General features: G+C 42.2%; 1 protein-coding gene across 2 annotated transcripts in view; it reads right to left on the bottom strand.

The window, feature by feature from the left end:
* Nucleotides 1-16,482, bottom strand: part of ddx46 (DEAD (Asp-Glu-Ala-Asp) box polypeptide 46) — a 44,998-nt gene extending 28,516 nt beyond the window's left edge. For both annotated transcript variants that reach the window (XM_078411394.1, XM_078411395.1), the window contains exons 1-7: nt 16,348-16,482; nt 11,622-11,813; nt 9,234-9,272; nt 7,617-7,745; nt 4,587-4,674; nt 2,113-2,278; nt 938-1,080 (exon numbers count right to left, since the gene is read on the bottom strand). In XM_078411394.1, coding sequence (XP_078267520.1) covers nt 938-1,080; nt 2,113-2,278; nt 4,587-4,674; nt 7,617-7,745; nt 9,234-9,272; nt 11,622-11,813; nt 16,348-16,364 — 774 coding nt within the window. In that variant the 5' untranslated portion in view covers nt 16,365-16,482. The remainder of the gene's footprint in view (nt 1-937; nt 1,081-2,112; nt 2,279-4,586; nt 4,675-7,616; nt 7,746-9,233; nt 9,273-11,621; nt 11,814-16,347) is intronic.
* Nucleotides 16,483-21,657: the final 5,175 nt, after the last annotated feature.

Genomic DNA, 21,657 nt, shown 5'->3' with positions numbered 1-21,657 from the left:
ACAATAAAAAAAAAACATAATTATACAAATACACCTCAGGTTTGCTCAGCACAACATGGCTCATGCAACTGACATGCAAATGTTTATGAGCCAAAACATTAAAATTCGATTTTCCTCTGAACCCTTTCCAGCTCGACAACATTTTTCCTGTAACAGGCTGACCAAAAATGTACAAGCTCTCCCACCAAAATAAGCAAGGCTTAACTCTACAACTTGCAAGTTCCTTCCCAAGTTCTTAGGAATAAATATCACCAGCAACTTATCCAGCACCAGCGACATCGTAGCTAAGGCCAAGAAAGCACACCAACGCCTCTGCTTCCTCAGAAGGCCTAGGAAGTTCAGCATATCCCCAGCAACCCTCACCAACTTCTACAGAAGCACTGTAGAACGCATTTTATCGTGATGCTTTACTGAATGCTTTGGTAGTTGTGTTCGTAGCCCAGACCATCACGTAGACTAACCATTCCTCCATCTACACTTCACACTGCCTCGGCCACCAGCATAGTCAAGGATCAGTCCCTTTCACCGGTCTCTCCCTAAGACTGTTTCTTCAGCATCACTGGATCTAAATCCCAGAAATCCCTAACCACAGTATTGAAGGAAGGCCTTCCTCTAATGGGTGGCAACGCCTCACAGAAGTTGCTCACCACCACTTTTGCAAGAGCAGTGAGTAATAAATTCCCACCTTCCCTTAGCAATGCATCTTGAACAGTGAATGAATAAAGATGCCATTTTAGGCTTTCTGCACAAAAATTGGGATCAGATTTCATGTAGAATTCTGTGCAAGGTCCAACTATACAAACACATTCTGCGACTTGCATTGTTAATCTAAGAAGCAAGTGTTTTCAGTTGAAAATAGCCTGCACGTTGCTAAGGAATAAAAACAGCAGGTTTAGCATTAGGAATTTGTAGAGAGGGGAAAAAAGATAACAATTACCTTTTCACTTCCTCCTTTTACACTTCCCATGTTAAATTTCTTCACTTCCTCCTTTATATCTTCCATGTAAGCATCTAATGGGTCCAATTCCTCATTGTCCTCAACTTCTTCTTTTTCACCTTCAGCGATTTCATCTTCATCATCTGTTCAAATAAACAGTAGAATCTGACATCCAAGTTACGTACAAGGTCAATGTTTACTCAAAATTTTCCAAGTGTTATGACGGTTTAAATCACAAAAGTTCAAAATAGAGTTAGGTTAAAGCCATGGAAAATAAATGCAGTCACCTATTCCTTTCCCCCAGAGATGCTGCCTGATCCGCTGAGTTGCCCCAGCATTTTGTGTCTACCTATTTTTTACCCTCCCTAAATTCCTTCCTCAGGTGTCGGAATTTGCAACTCTTCAATCCTTTTGTCTCACACCACCTGTTTTTTTCCATCTCTGGTCTTTGTCCAACCATCTGCCTGGAATCTCCCCCCACCGATGTTCACCTATTAGTTGCCGTGCTTTGTCCTGCACCTCCTCTCTTCCAGCTTTCTCACCCCCACCCCCATAATCAGTCTGAGGAAAGATTCCAACCCAAAACGTCACCTATCCTTGTTCTCCAGGGATGCTTCCTGACCGGCTGAGTTACTCCATCACTTAAGACAGTTTTTTTGTTGTTGTAAACCAGCATCTGCAACTCCTGGTTTCTACACTCTTAGTCAGTACCTTTTAGATATTGATAGGCTTCAGGATGATACGTGACACTCACTACAGAATAACCAGATATTATCCTTACTGGAATCCATTACACTCTTGCAATTGGACTGCTTCCATTTCTCATCCTCTTCGATTTTATTCACATGCCTAATCTAATCTTGAATGTTGATCAAGTTCCTGCTTCAATCAAGAATAATAGAACCACATTTGAGATTAGATGTTCAATGTCTATCCTCTCAGGCGGACATAAAAAGATTCCCAGGCATTAGTTTATTATCAAGATGATGAAAAAGGTCTTCTCCCAATATGCGGGTCAACGTGTGTCCCAAAATCCAACATCAGCAAAATGGTAAATATATCCTTCCTCAACCACCTTGCTAAACCAGATTAACTCAGGAAACGCCCAATTAATGACTGAGGGATCATCTTATGCATAAATTCACGTGAAGCTTGAACAACATAAACAATCTTACCTTCATCATCCTCGAGACTCCATTTTTTGCCCTGCTTCATCTCCTCAAGTTCTCTCTTTATTTCACCAATGTTCTCCACAACCTTTTTGCGTTGTTCTTCCCTCCATTTTTCAACGCGTTCTTTCCGTTTTCTCATTTCTTCCTCTAATTTGCTCTGTTCAAAATTCTGAGAAATTAAGAGATTTTATTAATGTTACAGCTGGGAAATTTCTCTGCTGTGGTCAATGTAATCATCAGGCCTTTTCGTTTTATTGCTATACAATCAGCGCACAGATGGATACTTAGAAATCCAGATACAAGTTGTTGCATTATTTAAATGTAAACTATAATGTAATAGGCATTTTTACTGGGTATGAAACCATAATATTCACAAATCAAATGTGTACACATTGGTACACCACCAATTTTCCCGCATCTGATGGTCTGGCGTTTTCTTTAACCTGGACAAAATTATGAGAGTGCATTTGAAATACCCGCGACCACCAGACTAGTTCACTGGGCGGCCACAGATGGGATTGCATGTGGCGAGCGCTCTTTCGGGATGTGTCCATCCATCCCGAAATAGTTAATTGTTCACATTTGGTGGTGGTCCCCAAAATTGTGTGATTCTTAGCTTATTTTGCTAACATTTAACCATAGCTATGGCTTCTGTATCAAACCTGTGTCACTTAGATCTGCACTAATGTATTTTATCAATGAGTTAATTCAGATTTAATTTACATATATTTGTTTTATTTAAGTTTCTATCAGTCCATGGTGCTTTAGTGACACAGGGGGGGTATAATTAGTGGGTCAGAGGTGTATTGTTTAATTATTATTATTATTTTACCTTTGTTGGTGCGGCAAAATGGATAATCTGGCAAGGCTCTTGCACCAAGGGTGCTGGAAAATCAGTGGAGTACCTGTGCTTCTAACTTTAGATTTATGATTGTTTGTGCAGATTATTCTTACTTGCTAAAATGTTATGCCACGTAAAGGAGTTCAGTGCTTGGGGGCATAGACTGGGAATGAGGGTTCAGCCACAGCCATGTGTAAATTGTCCCTAGTGTGTGTAGGATAGTGTTAATGTGCAGGGATCGCTGGTCGGCACAGACTTGGTGAGCCAAAGTGCCTGTTTCCGCGCTGTTTCTCTAAACCAAGATTGAAATGAAGAGGAATTTCTCCTTAGAATCAGTCCAAAGGCTGCTTAATACATAACAAGTATATTAAAGGCTGAGAGAGATATTTCAATACTGCACAGGAAATCAATAGTTATGGGAATTGGATGGGAAAACAGGGGCGAGGCCAAAAAATAAAATCAGCACACATCTTACTTATTGGCACCGCACTAATAACCTGCTTCTGACCACATTTGCCACGTTATATAAAGGCAAGAAACCAGAACCACAGAAACTAAAGACATGGCTGTGGAGAGCTATTATCAGGCCAGTATTAGCCAACTGAGTAAATGTTGCAAGCCGGCAGAGAAAGAAACAATGTGGGCCATGAGTTGACACTCTCCACAGATTCTGTCTGATTTGTACTTATTGGACCTTTCTGTTACCTGCAATATTCTGTTTTGTATTGAAAATTTCTGGTGTTTTGACTATAGCAAGCTCTCAACCAAGAGCATGAACTGAAATATGAATGGAAAATACTAGACACCCTCAGCAGTTAGGCGGGAGGGGGAGAGGAAAAAAAGTTAACATTTCAGATTGGCAAGCTTTCATCAGAAATAGGTTTGCTGTAAGTAATTGTCCTGAATATGTTAAGGCTGTTTGGGTTGCCTGTGGAAACAAATTGTGATATTTTTTCGAGGCACAAGGGACTGCAGATGCTGGAATCTTGGCAAAAACACAAAACGATGGAAGAACTCAGCAGGTCAGTCAGCATCCGTGGAGGGAATGGACAATCTGAAGAAAGGTCCTGATCTGAAACTACATCTGTCCATTCTCTCCACAGTTGCTGCCTGACATGCTGAGGTCCTTCAGCACTTGCAGTTAAGTCTATAATTGTTTCCCATGGATATTGCCCGATCTGTCATTTGCAGCATTTTCTTTTCATTTCAGAATTCCAGCATCTGTAATTTTTTCGTCCCTATTAGTGTAAACTGATAATTCAGTCATTTACTACTTTGCTGCCTTTGGTGTGTTGCTTTGTGCAAATTAGTTACTGGATTTCTCAACATTATAACTGTGACCCACAGAAGGCTGTGGAGGCCAAGTCAATAGATATTTATTAAGGCAGAGATGGATAGATTCTTGATTAGTACAGGGGTTATGAGGAGAAGGCAGGAGAATGGGGTTGGGAGGGAACGATAGATCATGATTGAATGGCGGAGTAAACTTGATGGGCCAAATAGCCTAATTCTGCTCCTATAACATGAACATGACCACATTCCAGGTACTTGAGTTGGATGCAAGGTCTTTGAGATGCTCCAGGGCGATGAAAGGTCACCGCAAAACAATAGCGTCTTTATTTCTACTTTCACTTACACTGACGTCTTTGTCATCATCTTTCTCCTCCTTTTTCTTTTCTTTCACAGCCTCATTGTTAGCTTCTACACGGTCTTTGGATTTTGATCTAGAAAACATAAAAGATAATTACTCCAAGGCACACTGGGTTAACTGATGAAACGTAATTGCCTTGAATGCTAATTTGCTTTTCTGGCCACAGATGCTGCCGAACTATTGACTCTCTGTTCATAGTTTAGATTCCAAAGTTTTGTGGGTTTTTCTTTTAGGAAAAAGATATTCATCAACCCACTTTCATGCGGCCTTATAGAAACAAGAATACCACCCGATTCCCCCACACAATAACCTTCACTATTAATCAGAAATGTTCAGGTCAACTATAATGGACCATTACTATCCTAAATGTAAATGGATACTCAGGACAGTTTTACATCATCTGAAGTAGCTCAAAAACCACCCAATATACATTTACGAAATTGTACAGGAGGAAAAACATCAACCAATAATGCAAAATATAGCTGTCCTATACCCAGGCAAGATTATCGACTAAATATTATTATTTTTATTCTGGACAGGACAAGGCGGCTTGCTAGGCTGCTTCAGAAGGCAATCAAGCATGAGCAGCTGTAAACCTACAGGTCAGACCAAATAACAATGCCTTTTTTAAACCTGATAAATGCACAATGGACTATTTCCTGATGTGCACCATTCCATGATACAGGAAATTAGTGAAGCAATTGGATTACTTCCTTCCTACTGGATCAAAAGTCCTCTCTAGCAGGATTATTTATCAGCTGCATGGGTGAGGTGCTCTCATAACAAAGCAATGAAATTTTGTGATTGTGTAAATTTTATAATTAAATAGAAGCAAAGTACCCTTGCATTCCATGCCTGCTTACCTACTGTACAGTGCTAGTTTTCTTCCAATCATTATCTCTACCTCCCCACATAGTTGTATACATATTCTATAGCCCTTTATTCAGCCAAATTAATTTGAACCATTCCCAATATGTGATTAAGAGTGCAGTATAATAGTAAAAATAGGCTGATGGAATAGTGGAAAAACCAGTTATAATCAACAAAACGGACTGATTAAACATGTTAACAGTTGAAATACAGGTCTACTAGTTTCTACACTCATGGTATGGATCCTGAGGAAAGGTAACGCGAGCACACAATTTCCCCAAACCAACATCCTGTTGAAAGCAGAGAACGTTGATGGAAAGATTTATCAGTCAGACAGCAGACCGTCAGAACTTTTTTCTTAGGATGGAAATGTCAAAAACCTGAGGCTTAGCTTTAAGGTGAGAGGGGCAATGTTTAAAGGAGATATGCGGGGCAATTTTTGTTTTACACAGAGGATGGTGAGAGCCTGGAAAGTTCGACCAAGGATGGTGGTGGAGGCAGACACGATATGGTGTTTAAGAGGCGTGCGCATAGGCACGTTGATCTGTAAGAAATTGAGGTATATGGACCAAATGCAGGCAGAAGAGATTAGTTTATCATTAACTCATAAAGAATAGGAGTAGAATTAAGCCATTCGGCCCATCAAGTCTAGTCCGTCATTCGATCGTGGCTGATCTATCTCTCCCTCCTAACCCCATTCACCTGCCTTCTCCCCATAACCTCTGACATCTATCTCTGCCTTAAAAATATCCACTGACTTGGCCTCCACAGCCTTCTGTGGCAAATAATTCCACGGATTCACCACCCTCTGACTAAATAAATTTCTTATCTTCCTCCAAAAGAAAAGTCCTTTAAATCTGAGACTATGACCTGTAGTCATAGACTCTCCCACTCCCTCCCCATATTAACTCTATCCTCTCTCTTGGCATCATGTTTGGCACAGACCTTGCGGGCTGAAGGACTGTTCCTGTGCTTCACTATGTCCCACATTCACATCATAGGTAATACAACATGCACTACTCAATTTATTCTACACATAACAGTGATTGTAGCCTAGCACCAGTATGCAGGTCCCTTGTATACATGGCAGAATAAAAATGAAATCAACCAGTTGCTAAACAATTGGTCAAGTTATTGAATTTGCACACAATTATTTAAAGATTTAAAACCTTTTAACAGGTTCAAAGGTTAATCCCATATGGAGAAAAATAACCTCCCTTTATGCAACGTCCTTTAACGACTACTATTAAAGAACAAATCTGATCTTTAGGGTGGAACCCCTTCTTCCCGAAACGTCATCTATTAATAGACAATAGACAATAGGTGCAGGAGTAGGCCATTCGGCCCTTCGAGGCAGCACCGCCATTCAATGTGATCATGGCTGATCATTCTCAATCAGTACCCCGTTCCTGCTTTCTCCCCATACCCCCTGACTCCGCTATCCTTAAGAGCTCTATCTAGCTCTCTCTTGAATGTATTCAGAGAATTGGCCTCCACTGCCCTCTGAGGCAGAGAATTCCAGATTCACAACTCTCTGACTAAAAATGTTTTTCCTCATCTCTGTTCTAAATGGCCTACCCCTTATTCTTAAACTGTGTAGTTTAAGCTGTGTATTCTTTTTCTCCAGAGGTGATGTCTGACCCACTGAGTTACTCCAGCATTTTGTGTTTATTTTCATTACAAACCAGTATATGCAGTTTGGGCAGTTTGCGGCCCGGTGGTATGAACGTCGACTTCTCCAACTTCAGATAGCTCCTCTGTCCCTCCCTTCCCCTCCTCCTTCCCAGATCTCCCTCTATCTTCCTGTCTCCACCTATATCCTTCCTTTGTCCCACCCCCGACATCAGTCTGAAGAAGGGTCTCGACCCGAAACGTCACCCATTCCTTCTCTCCCGAGATGCTGCCTGACCTGCTGAGTTACTCCAGCATTTTGTGAATAAATCGATTTGTACCAGCATCTGCAGTTATTTTCTTATATATGCAGTATACTGGTTTGTAATGAAAATAAACACAAAATGCTGGAATAAATCGATTTGTACCAGCATCTGCAGTTATTTTCTTATATGCAGTACCTTGCTGCACATTTGATTCTTAATTTCTTGTTCATCTGATGTTTGGAACGAATGAATCCTGCCCGTTTATTACCTTCTCTCTTTGCTCTTACTCCGGCTCCGGGAGTGTGGCTGAGAGTGTGAGCGACGGTTTCGACCTCTGCTCAGCGAGCGGCGTTTCTCTCGACTGCGAGACCTTCTCCTCTCTCGGCTACGAGATCGCCTACAATGGAAGTGTTTATACTTTAACGACTAGGAAAATTCAAACCTTTATTCAAATCTTCAGTAGTTTAGTACCAGATGGTTAATCCTTAACAGTTGCAATCTGAAAATATGTAATCTTATCTTGTACAATCAAATCCAAATGTAAACACACATCAGTCTTCCCCATATCTCAGATGGCTTTGAATTTAGCAGTCCATTAACTATTTGCATCACATGCAAATCTGTGCATGGGTGCCCTTTTCTGACTTTCTCATGACATTCTCAACCAACTAACTGCACGTAATAAGACCTTGGTGTGGGAACATATTAAATCAATGTACTTTTTCAGTTTTGTATTCAGTCGAAAAAAAGGTTATTAGCAACAAAAATCTAAATTTAACACTAAAAGTGCTAAAAATGCATAAAGATGAAAAAACATATTTACACGACATTTTCATTCTTTGAATTTCCTAATGCACTTCACAGGCAACAAATTATAGTTCCAGTATATTTAATGCTGTAATTAGGCAAATTGCACTTAGAAATGTTTTGCAAACTCTAATGAAATAAATTGCTAAATCATCTTTTTAGTGTTGGGTGAACAATAAATGTTGGCCAAACCACCATGAAATGAATTTAATATTCTTTGAAAATAGCTTTATCCATGTATCTATCAGAGGTTGCTGACAGGACCGTGATTTATTACCACAAAATGCTGGAGTAACTCAGCAGGTCAGGCAGCATCTCAGGAGAGAAGGAATGGGTGACGTTTCGGGTCGACATCCTTCTTCAGACTGATTTATTACCATACACCGATCAGCCAAAACATTATGACCACTGACAGGCGAAGTGGCATAACATGACATGATTATCTTGTTACAATGGCACCTGTCAAGGGGTGGGATATATTAGGCAGCAAGTGAACAGTCAGTTCTTGAAGTTGATGTGTTGGATGCAGGAGAAATGGGCAGGAGTAAAGACCTGAGTGACGTTGACAAGGGCCAAGTTGTTATGGTTAGATGACTGGGTGAGGGCATCTCTGAAATGGCAAGACTTGTGGGGTGCTCCCGGTTAGCAGTGGTGAGTGCCTACCGACAGTGGTCCGAGGAGGTACAAACCGGCGACAGGGTGTTGGGCGCCCAAGGCTCATTGATGCGCGAGGGCTACGATGGCTATCCTGTCTGTTCTGAACCGACAGGTCTCCTGTGGCACAAATCACAGAAAATTGTAATGGTGGTCATGGGAGAAATGTGTCACAATACACAGTGCATCGCACCTTGCTGCGTATGGGGCTGCACACGGAGGACCAACAGCATATTAGGCGGGTGGTCATAATGTTTTGGCTGATTACGTTATGATTACATTAGACCGAACCTCTAACAACAACACTGTCTTAATATTGAAATTTCAGTATTCTTTAAATTGTTATGATTCTGGCATGGGAACAGAATCCACAATTTTCTGACTCGGGAAAGTTTGCTTAAAGGTTAAATTACTAGCTACTCACTTTGAAATGACCACTGACATTCTGCATCTCTGTGGTGTTCTGTGCAAGATAAAATTAAACAATTGGAAAGAAAGTGGAAAATAAATCACAGTCAAGAGTAAATTATATTCAGCTTTACATTTTGCAGTGGATATATAAAATGGTTAGTTTTCTGGCTTCCACAGTGCTGCTGCTATTTGTACAACAGATTAGGGACAATATTCACATTTATAATCATACAAGAGCTCTAAGAGGCTCTGCAATATTAGCCAGGTTTCACAGGCTTTGAAATTTTCCTATTTGTACAAAACACATTCCAATGCAAATGGAAAAAAGAAACACAAGAACATTCACCAGCTAATGATATGGTGAGTGCTAACATCACAGCAACATAAGGCATGGGTTTGGCTGCCCAACCAAAACTTAGTCAGGGGTGGGAAAATGGGATATGTTGACCCTCAAAAGAAAACCACTGCTGGAAAGAAAGGATCATGCCAAAGTACCCTTACCATAAAGTCTCATGCATTCAGTCCAATTATAATCATTATTAATGTTAATCTGTCACATTCTACGATGAATAGATTACAGATGGGAGGTGCATGTAAGAAAACTAGTTAGAGGATATCATGTAATCCTGGACAGAAAGAGATGCCTCAAGAGATAATACAAAATCTAAATTCATGCAGTTTATTGTAGTAAATATCAAAATAAATATGATGAACACTTCAGGACATGCCGACATAAGGAGAGAGAGCTGAACAGAAAATGCACAAATTAATCAGTCATCAATGTCACAATCTACCAGAACATGCATTGGAATCTATATACTAAAACTCTCGTTTGTTATCTTGTTTGTGACTGAACTTCAGCCAAAACGGTACACGATAGCGCGATAATTTTAGGCCCACCTCACTCACCATTGTCACTTTAGTGATAATGCAAGTAGTTTTATTGAAATCGGTATTATATTTTTAAAGTTGTTCACATTTTAAGTTTAAAAGAAGGGGAGGGGGAGGGGAGGAGGGAGTGGGGGAGAAGGGAGAGCGGGGTTCAGGAGAGAGGGGAGGAGGACAGGGTGCTGCACCAATGCAGGAAAGGTTTGGGCCCAACGGGTCCACTTTGTCTAGTATTCATTATATTCTGAATGGATGTCGCCATTCTCAGAAGCTTCTCTTTACAATACAATACAATATTTCTATTCATTCTAATATTAACAGCATTATCAGAATAATTTGGCTGGGTAAAAGCATCATATTCTTAAGAAACATATAACTTCACCACTCCAATGTACTATTTTTCTTGCATATTTTAAAAGATTAAATGGCTCAAATTTTAACCATATTACAATAGTTTACGCTGTAAAAAAATTAAATGTAATAATAAACGTAATAAATTAAATTTAATAATAAATTTAATTAATTATAATTAAAGCAAATTATAGAACTACAAGGTATTTCCAGCTGAACAACATTCCTGCATTACATTAAAAAACTCAACATTATAATTGGCTGGGTAAATGTAAAAATTGTCCCTAGTGGGTGTAGGATAGTGTTAATGTACGGGGATCGCTGGGCGGCACGGACTTGGTGGGCCGAAAAGGCCTGTTTCCGGCTGTATATATATATGATATGATAAGATAAAGCAACAGCTATTTGAATCAACATCTTTTTTGAATGTGCATTCTTCTAATCTCATCATTACTAGTTATCGCTGACCTAACAGCATCAAATTAAATTAGTAGTTAAGATAGCTCAGCACAATAGTGAAAAAAATGAAAAATACTACCTATGGCCAATAACTTAATTACTTAAGCGATTCACCTTAGAGAAATTTGATTAAGGATAAATGATTTAATAATTGTTTCACAAAATCTGGATGACTTCATTATAAATAATACTAGCACAATGCCCTGTGAGTGAATATTACTGTAAATATTAAAGCTGTTCCCGCTCAAACTGCTAAGCAATCAATTTCTGGGAGCGAGTAAAAATGTATAATCTGTAAATTAAACTAAAAGGTCGATGTGGTTTTATATATTTTATTTTAACATTCAAATTATGAACAGATAAAATCTCCAAAGGAGCAACTAAAAATTGTGGCAATTAAAATGGAAAATTTGCTTTGGCATCTTTTAAAAAATCCAAGTATCAGCAAGTTTCTTACCGAATTCACAATTCACCAATAGGATGCTTATTTTTTAATGAAATTATTGCCACAACATTAATCTAATTCTTCTAGTTTCAAATCAATTTGCAACCTAATCATTCTCATCTAATTACGAATAGTTGCTCATTTCTAATAAGTATTTGCAATAAGCTGCAATGCTTTCAAAGAGTTGTCTGTGCCACCTCGTTACCTCTCTTACAATAAACTGAGACATTGTTGCTACACAAAGGGTCAGATCCTCACCTGAGCCTTTTCCGTTCCCGTGACCGTGACCGTCTCCTATCTCGGCTGCGAGAGCGATCCCTTCTCCGATCGCGCTCCCTGCTCCGCGAACGACCTCGGGTGTCCCCAAGCTTAGACCGTTTCTCAGCAGGCGAACGGCTCCTGGACCGGCTTCCAGAACGGCCTCTGGATGCAGATCGCTTCCTGTAATGCCTGGGGAATTATACATTTTCAATTTCAGTAGGACATCTTGATCCATGAATAGGAAAAGAGTCGCATCAGCTTATATATTTCTTATAGGAAAGTCAACTTTCTTCTCCTACATCATTTTTTTTAAATCAGAAACTTCCGGTTATTAGATTCTCTTACAGGAGGAAACATCTCACAGGGAAGCAGTGTTGCATCAGCGGAGTTGCAGCCTTACAGCGTCAAAGACCTGGGTTCGATCCTGACTATGGGTGCTGCTGGTATGGAGTCTGTACGCTCTCCCTGTGACCGCATGGGTTTTCTCAGGGTGTTCTGGTTTCCTCCAACACTCCAAAAAACATACAACTTTGTAGGGTCTGATGAAGGTTCTCCACCCAAAACGTCACCTATTCCTTTTCTCCAGAGATGCTGCCTGACCCGCTGAGTTACTCCAGCATTTTGTGTCTATCTTCAGTGTAAACCAGCATCTGCAATTCCATCTTACACAGGTTTGTAAGTTAATTGCCTTTGGTAAAGAAAATTGTAAATTGTCCCTAATGTGAGGGATAGTGCAAGTGTACAGGGTGATCACTGGTCAGCTTGGACTCGGTGGGCCAAACAGTTGCCTGTTTCTCCAAAGTTTAAATCCACTCCACATTCACCCCGTTGAGATCCCTTAGGATCTTATATGCTTCAAACAAGTCACATATTGCTTCAAACTCCAGAGAATAAGCCTTACCAGTCCTAACCATGTCGTTAACCATTCATAAAAACAGTTTTTTCCCCACGAGCAGTAGCTTGACTCAACGGCCAAAAGTCTGTAGCCTCCTTTTGCTCTGGTATTTTATTTTATTCTTCATGTTTAAATTATAGCGTTTTATTTTTAATTGTCTACTGTATCTCATGTTGTTATCCTTGCGAACAATACACCAAGGCAAATTCCTTGTATGTATACATACTTGGCTAATAAAATGTATTCAATTCAAAACATTTATTCAATTCAATCTTTCCAAAGACAATCTGCCTATTCCAGGTATTGGTCTCTATCAACACAGATTCTATTTCCTGATTTTTTTAGCTAAGATTTACTGTCTATATCCCATTCATTAAAATCAATGTCACCCATGCCCTTTCCCATTTTGCCATCTCTTCGAATTTACCTAATCTCATCTATATTCAGTGGATATTTTTACGGCAAAGATAAATAGATTCTTGATTAGTACAGGTGTCAGAGGTTATGGGGAGAAGGCAGCAGAATGGAGGAGAGATAGATCAGCCATGATTGAATGGCAGAGTAGACTTGATGGGCCGAATGCCCTTATTCTACTCATATTCCTCATGACATTTAGTTGCCGACCTTGATTACTTTGTAACTATGTCTCCATTTAACTGTTTACATTTATTTTTCCTTGTGCTATTAATATATTTAATATAATTAAATATAACAAGTAATAACTTGTTAATTATATTCAATTCAAATTAAAACCATTCATTAAATCACCAACTTGTTAAATTAAATCTATCAATTCGCAGATCACAGGTCATGAATCACAACTTCCATTTTCCAGAATGCCGAGTTTCAATTTAATTCTGTATCCCACTGCGACAGGTCTTTGACCTCATACAATTCCAAGGAAACCAAAAGTAATCTCAAATAGCAACGACTTTCAACAGCCCTCGGGAGTTCACACTGAATTCTAGCAATATCAAATTTTCCAATGTATTTCAGAAGTCGGCAGTCATAAGGACAGGTCATCAACTTAGTGGTAATTCTGCCGATAGACACAAAATGCTGGAGTAACTCATCGGGACAGACAGCATCTGTGGAGAAAATGGCTGGGTGACATTTCAGACCCTTCTTCAAACTCAAACATTTCTAATTGTTAGTTCGATTTTTTCCTCTCTAGAAAAGCTGTCTGAAGTTGAACACACAAAGACAAGTATTTGCAACACATTGATTTATTTCAGATATCCAGCATTTGAAGGGTTTTGAACTTCAGAATGTTTTGGCATTCCGCTGCTCTCTCCTCTTTTCATTCATTTCCTAGTCACAATTCCTCCAAACAGATCAAATGTAAATAACAAAACTTCACAGCTCTTTCAAAGCTAGGATCACCATTACTTGCAACATTCAATTTCTTAAGTCTTTACCTTAGGACAGATATTCCTTTTATCGAACTTAAACTCTACTTGATGGCAAGCTATGGGAATTAATCGCAGACTAGCCTACCATGTGGGACCTTGCATCGTAGGGCAAATCATTTCAAGCATGTGGGGTCATTCACAGGGAACAGAGAGTTTTGCAAGGACAGGGTACTGAAGTGAATGTTCACCCACGATTGTGTTGCATGCTGGTGAAGACCTGAAAGGCGGCGCGGTGGCACAGCTGCCGCCTTACAGCGCCAGAGACGCAGGTTTGATCCCGACTACGGTTGCTGTCTGTACAGAGTTTTCATGTTCTCCCCGTAACCGCGAGGATTTTCCCCGGGTGCCTTCCACACTCCAAAGACGTACAGGTTTGTAGGTTAATTGGCTTCGGTAAAAATTGTCAATTGCCCCTAGTGTGTAGGATGGCATTAGTGATTGATTGATTCTTTATTGTCACATGTACTTGGTATGAATTCTTTGTTTACATACTGTACAAGTATGTAAGAGTAAAGGGCGTCGACAAACATCGGGAATCGCTGGACTTAGTGGGCAGAAAGGTCCTTTTCCATGTTGTATCTCTAAACTAAACTGTGCCTATACTTCTAACTAAAATATGTCTGCTTTCTAACTTCTCCATTCTTCGCAAAGGATCCTGACCTGAGACATGAAGCATTTCTCTTCCCAAAGATGCTGCCTGACTTGCTGAGTATTTAAACACTTTACTTTAATCTCACAGATTTCCAGTGTCTATCCACAGCATCTATTCTTTGTGCACTGTGAATGGCTCGATTGTAATCATGTATTGTCTTTCCACTGACTGGTTAGCACGCGACAAAAGCTTTTTACTGTACCTCGGTACACGAGACAACTGAACATCTGCACCAATGAACACATTGATTTTTCTGACATTTGGCACACTCTGTGGCATACAGCTATAAAGTAGTTTAATACACAAACAAAGAAATGAATCACAACTAACAAAGCAAAAAATTCTGATTCTAAAATAACAATTACTGTTATCATCTGGCACCAACATGTGCATGTTTTAGTGGATACAAAATCTATATCTAATTTTTCAACAGCACAGAAGTCAAAGGAACCAATTTCGTTAAGACACGCGGGACTGCAGAAGCTGAAACTGTGCAAAAAGACAAAGTGCTGGAGGAACTCAATGGGTCAGTCAGCATCTGTGGAAGGAACGGACAGGCGATGTTTCAGGTCAGGAATACACACAAAATGCTGGAGTAACACAGCGGAACAGGCCGCATCTCTGGAGAGGAGAATCTGCCTGTCCTGCTCCATCATTTTGCATATAATTTCAGAATAAATCAGCATCCGCAGTTCCCTACCACACTTTTCAGGTCGGGGCCCATCTTCAGATCTGTTGAGTTTCTATTGCACGTTTATTATTATTCTATTTAATAATTCCTTATTAAGACCCATTTATTGAGACCGCACTACAATCAGTCTGAAGAAGGGTCCCGACCCAAAATGTCATAGACAATAGGTGCAGGAGGAGGCCATTCGGCCCTTCGAGCCAGCATCACCATTCAATGTGAACATGGCTGATCATTCTCAATCAGTACCCCGTTCCTGCCTTCTCCCCTTACCCCCTAACTCCGCTATCCTTAAGAGCTCTCTCTTGAATACATTCAGAGAATTGGCCTCCACTGCCTTCTGAGGCAGAGAATTCCACAGATTCACAACTCTCTGACTGAAAAAGTTTTTCCTCATCTCAGTTCTAAATGGCCTACCCCTTATTCTTAAACTTGTTCTGGACTACCCCAACATTGGGAACATGTTTCCTGCCTCTAACGTGTCCAACCCCTTAATAATCTTACACGTTTCGATAAGATCTCCTCTCATCCTTCTAAATTCCAGTGTATACAAGCCTAGTCGCTCCAGTCTTTTAACATATGACAGTCCCGCCATTCCGGGAATTAACATAGTAAATAGCAATAGTAGGAATATCCTTCCTCAAAGGAATATCCTTCGTCATCTATCCATCCATTCCGTCCACAGATGCTACCCGATCCACTGAGTTTCACCCACACTTGGTGTTTTGAACCCATTTCAAATAACTTAGCCCATTATTGCCCTGTTAGATTTTGCAGTTCCGTATCTCGGGGGCGGGCGGGGGGTGCTCCGTATCCCGGCGTTACGGAGTATCGTATCTCGGGGTCGTGAGGCGCCGTATCTCAGGGGCCCAGGGGCCGGAGCTCCGTATCCCGGGGGGGCCGGAGCTCGGTGTCCCGAGGAGACACCGTTACCCAGCACAGGGGCTCCGTATGTGACTCGGGGCCTACACCGCCGGCCCGCCCGCGCGCCGGCCAACCGTTAACCGTTCTCCTCGACGGGGCCAATCCCTACTACGCGACGACGGTGGCGGGGGCAGCGCCGCCCGTCTCCGTACCTGGATTCCCGCCCCATGTCGGAGAGTCGCCGTGGCCCAGGTCCCGGTGCCACCGCTGCCGCCGAACAACCAACCGATCTCCGCCTCCACCGCGGGAGGCAGGAAGTGAGGGCCGGGGTCGCTCGACTCCCAGTGCCCGGGCCTCCCACCCACCACCCCCCCTCACGGCCGGAGGTCAGAACCGCAACGCTGCTCCTCCCACCTCACACACTGGAGAGGTGGAATCAAAGATACTAGAGGAACAAGATAGACCACTCGACCCTCAAAACCGGAGCGTAGTACGTCACGGCGCCATTTTAGTAGGCAGAAACTTGCAGAGACATTTAAAAAGAAAAATAACAAAAATCTGTGAATTCATAGATGAGATATATTCTGCATTTTAATGGTATCATCACACATACTGTTCCCCCACAACGCTGATTACACTGCGAGAGGCATAGCGAACGGCGGGGTTTGCCTACTAAAATGGCGGCCGTTGCGCTTCTTTGCGTAGTACACTTGAGTATAGGCGATTTCAACGGAGTGGTCTATCTTGCTCCTCTAGTATCTTTGGGTGGAATGGCTCCAATTTGAAAGGAGGTCTGATGAAGTGGGTACCATAGAGTCATAGAAACGTAGAAAAATAGGTGCAGGAGTAGGCCATCCGGCCCTTCGAGCCAGCACCGCCATTCAATGTGATCATGGCTGATCGTCCTAAATCAGTACCCGTCCCTGATTTTTCCCCATATCCCTTGAGTCCTTCAGCCCTAAGAGCTAAATCTAACTCTTGAAAACATCCAGTGAATTGGCCTCCACTGCCTTCTGTGGCAGAGAATTCCACAGATTCACAACTCTCTGGGTGAAAAGTGTGGAATATAGTGTGGAAACAGGCCCTTCGGCTCAAGCCCACACCGGCCAACATGTCCCATCTACACTTGTCGCACCTGCCCGGGTTTGGTCCATATCCCTCCAAACCTGTCATAAGTCATAAGGAATAGGAGTAGAATTAGGTCATTCAGCCCATCAAGTCTACTCCACCATTCAATCATGGCCGATCTATCTCTCCCTCCTAACCCCATTCTCTTGCGTTCTCCCCATAACCTCTGATACCACTAATCAATAATGTATCTGTCTTAAAAAAATCCATTGACTTGGCCTCCACAGCCTTCTGAGGCACAAAGTGGATAGCAAGTGAGTAGATGGACTGATTTGGAAGGTCTGATGAACCCCAGCGGTATCAACATTGACTTCTCTAACTTCAGGTAGTCCCTGCTTTCCCTCTCTATCCCCTCCCCTTTCCCAGTTCTCCCACATAGAAACATAGAAACATAGAAAATAGGTGCAGGAGTAGGCCATTCGGCCCTTCGGGCCTGCACCGCCATTCATATCATCATATCATATCATATCATATCATATATCTACAGCCGGAAACAGGCCTTTTCGGCCCTCCAAGTCCGTGCCGCCCAGTGATCCCCGTACATTAACACTATCCTACACCCACTAGGGACAATTTTTACATTTACCCAGCCAATTAACCTACATACCTGTACGTCTTTGGAGTGTGGGAGGAAACCGAAGATCTCGGAGAAAACCCACGCAGGTCACGGGGAGAACGTACAAACTCCTTACAGTGCAGCACCTGTAGTCAGGATCGAACCTGAGTCTCCGGCGCTGCATTCGCTGTAAAGCAGCAACTCTACCGCTGCGCTACCGTGCCGCCCCGGTATGATCATGGCTGATCATTCAGCTCAGTAGCCTGTACCTGCCTTCTCTCCATACCCCCTGATCCCTTTAGCAAAAAGGGCCACATCTAACTCCCTCTTAAATATAGCCAATGAACTGGCCTCAACTACCTTCTGTGGCAGAGAATTCCACAGACTCACCACTCTCTGTGTGAAGAAATGTTTTCTCATCTCGGTCCTAAAAGACTTCCCCCTTATCCTTAAGCTGTGACCCCTGGTTCTGGACTCCCCCAACATCGGGAACAATTTTCCCGCATCTAGCCTCTCCAACCCCTTAAGAATTTTATATGTTTCTATAAGATCCCCCCTCAGTCTTCTAAATTCCAGCGAGTACAAGCCCAGTCTATCTAGTCTTTCCTCATATGTAAGTCCCGCCATCCCAGGGATCAATCTGGTGAACCTTCTCTGTACTCCCTCTAAGGCAAGAACGTCTTTCCTCAGGTTAGGAGACCAAAACTGCACACAATACTCCAGGTGCGGTCTCGCCAAGGCCCTGTACAACTGCAGCAGAACCTCCCTGCTCCTAAACTCAAATCCTCTTGCTATGAATGCCAACATACCATTCGCTTTCTTCACTGCCTGCTGCACCTGCATGCTTGCTTTCAATGACTGGTGCACCATGACACCCAGGTCACGTTGCATCTCCCCTTCTCCCAATCGGTCACCATTCAGGTAATACTCTGCTTTCCTGTTCTTGCCGCCAAAGTGGATAACCTCACATTTATCCACATTATATTGCATCTGCCATGCATTTGCCCACTCGCCTAATCTATCCAAGTCACTCTGCAGCCTCCTAGCATCCTCCTCGCAGCTAACACTGCCACCCAGCTTCGTGTCATCCGCAAACTTAGAGATGTTGCATTCAATTCCCTCGTCCAAATCATTAATATACACTGTAAATAACTGGGGTCCCAGCACTGAGCCTTGCGGTACCCCACTAGTCACTGCCTGCAATTCCGAAAAGGACCCGTTTATTCCTACTCTTTGCTTCCTGTCCGCCAACCAATTTTCTATCCACCTCAACACTGAACCCTCAATACCGTGTGCTTTAAGTTTGTACACCAATCTCCTATGTGGGACCTTGTCGAAGGCCTTCTGAAAGTCCAGATATAACACATCGGGCACGGTAGCGCAGCGGTAGAGTTGCTGCTTTACAGCGAATGCAGCGCCGGAGACTCAGGTTCGATCCTGACTACGGGTGCTGCACTGTAAGGAGTTTGTACGTTCTCCCCGTGACCTGCGTGGGTTTTCTCCGAGATCTTCGGTTTCCTCCCACACTCCAAAGACGTACAGGTATGTAGGTTAATTGGCTGGGTAAATGTAAAAATTGTCCCTAGTGGGTGTAGGATAGTGTTAATGTACAGGGATCGCTGGGCGGCACGGACTTGGAGGGCCGAAAAGGCCTGTTTCCGGCTGTATATATATGATATGATATGATATGATATCGACTGGTTCTCCCTTATCCACTCTACTAGTTACATCCTCGAAAAATTCTATAAGATTCGTCAGACATGATTTGCCTTTGGTAAATCCATGCTGACTTTGTCCGATGATTTCTCCACTTTCCAAATGTAATGCTATCACATCTTTAATAACTGACTCTAGCATTTTCCCCACTACCGATGTTAGGCTAACTGGTCTATAATTCCCCGTTTTCTCTCTCCCTCCCTTTTTAAAAAGTGGGATTACATTAGCTACCCTCCAGTCCTCAGGAACTACTCCAGAATCTAAAGAGTTTTGAAAAATTATCACTAATGCATCCACTATTTCTGAGGCTACTTCCTTAAGCACTCTGGGATGCAGCCTATCCACCAGTCTTCCTGTCTCCTATTACATCCTAGCTTTGTTCCGCCCCATCCCCTGACATCAGTGTGAAGAAGGGTCTCGACCCGAAACGTCACCCATTCCTTCTCTCCAGAGATGCTGCCTGAACCGCTGAGTTACGGCAGCATTTTGTGTCTACCTTCGAGATGGACTGATTACCTGTCAGAGCTCTATAGTAACAAATGGCCACTGCTCGTTCCCTTTCTGAACTCATACCCTGCAACCCATACCCTGCAACCAATACCAATTTGTAACTTCGTAAGCGCCCTGTAAGAGAGACTATTGCATACCTTGGGGATGCAAGCAAAGAATATCACTGTGAGAGAGATAAGAATAACAAACCTAAAAGCTTTGTGCCTTAATGCAAGGAGCTTTCGTAATAATGTGGATGAATTGAATGTGCAGCTAGTAGTTAAGGAATATGATATAGTTGGAATTACGGAGACATGGCTCCAGGGTGATCAAGGCTGGGAGCTAAACATGCAGGGGTATCCAATATTCAGGAAGGATAGACAGAAAGGAAGAGGAGGTGGGGAGGCATTGCTGGTTAAAGACGAGATTAATTCAATAGCAAGGAGAGACATTAGCTTGGATGCTGTAGAATCGGTATGGGTAGAACTGCGAAATAGCCAAGGGCAGAAAACGCTTGTTGGAGTTGTACACAGACCACCAAACAGCAGTAGGGAGGTTGGGGATAGCATCAAGCAGGAAAATAGGGATGCGTGTTGCAAAGGTACAGCAGTCATCATGGGTGACTTTAATCTACATATAGATTGGGTCAACCAAATTGGTAGCAGCGCTGAGGAGGAGGATTTCCCGGAATGTTTATGGGATGGTTTTTTAAACCAATAGGTAGAAGAACCGACTAGAGGGCAGGCCATCCTTGACTGGGTATTGTGTATGAGGAAGGACCAGTTTGCGATCTTGTTGTGCAGAGCCCCTTGGGCAACAGTGATCATAATATGGTGAAATTCTGCATTAGGATGGAGAGTGACACGGTTAATTCAGAGACTAGGGTCCTGAACTTAAAGAAAGGAGACTTTGAAGGTATGAGACGGGAATTGGCTATGATAGACTGGCAAATTATACTTAAAGGGTTGACTGTGGATATGCAATGGCAAAGATTTAAAGACCGCATGGATGAACTCCAAAAATTGTTGATCCCTGTCTGGCGAAAAAATAAAACGGGGAAGGCGGCTCAACCAGGGAAATCAAGGATATGTTAAATCCACGGAAAAGGCTTATAAATTGGCCAGAGGAAGCAGCAAATTTCCCCGGTGTGGGACAAATAAAGGAATATATTATTATTAAACCGGACTGGAAGAAATTCAGAGGACAAAGGGGTTAATTAAGAGAGGGGGAAAAGAGCATGAAAGAAAGCTTGTGGGGAATATAAAAACTGACTCTAAAAGCTTCTTTAGAAATGTAAAAAGGAAAAGATTAGTGAAGACAAATGTAGGTCCCCTACAATCAGAGACAGGTGAATTTATAATGGAAGACAAGGAAATGGCAGAACAGTTAAACGAGTACTTTGGTTCTGTCTTCACTAAGGAAGACACAAACAATCTCCCAGAAATACTAGGGGACCGAGGATCGAGCGAGGAACTTAAGGGAATCCACATTAGTCAGGAAATGGTGTTAGATAAACTGTTGGGACTGAAGGAAGATAAGTCCTCAGGACCTGCTGGTCTGCATCCCAGAGAACTCAATGAGGTTGCCATAGAAATCGTGGATGCATTGGTGATCATTTTCGAATGTTGTCTCA

The sequence above is a fragment of the Rhinoraja longicauda genome, chromosome 14 (assembly GCF_053455715.1).
Source record: "Rhinoraja longicauda isolate Sanriku21f chromosome 14, sRhiLon1.1, whole genome shotgun sequence".
Taxonomy (NCBI): domain Eukaryota; kingdom Metazoa; phylum Chordata; class Chondrichthyes; order Rajiformes; family Arhynchobatidae; genus Rhinoraja; species Rhinoraja longicauda.
Note: the sequence above shows the minus strand (reverse complement) of the source record. Positions and strands in the feature narration are given on the sequence as shown.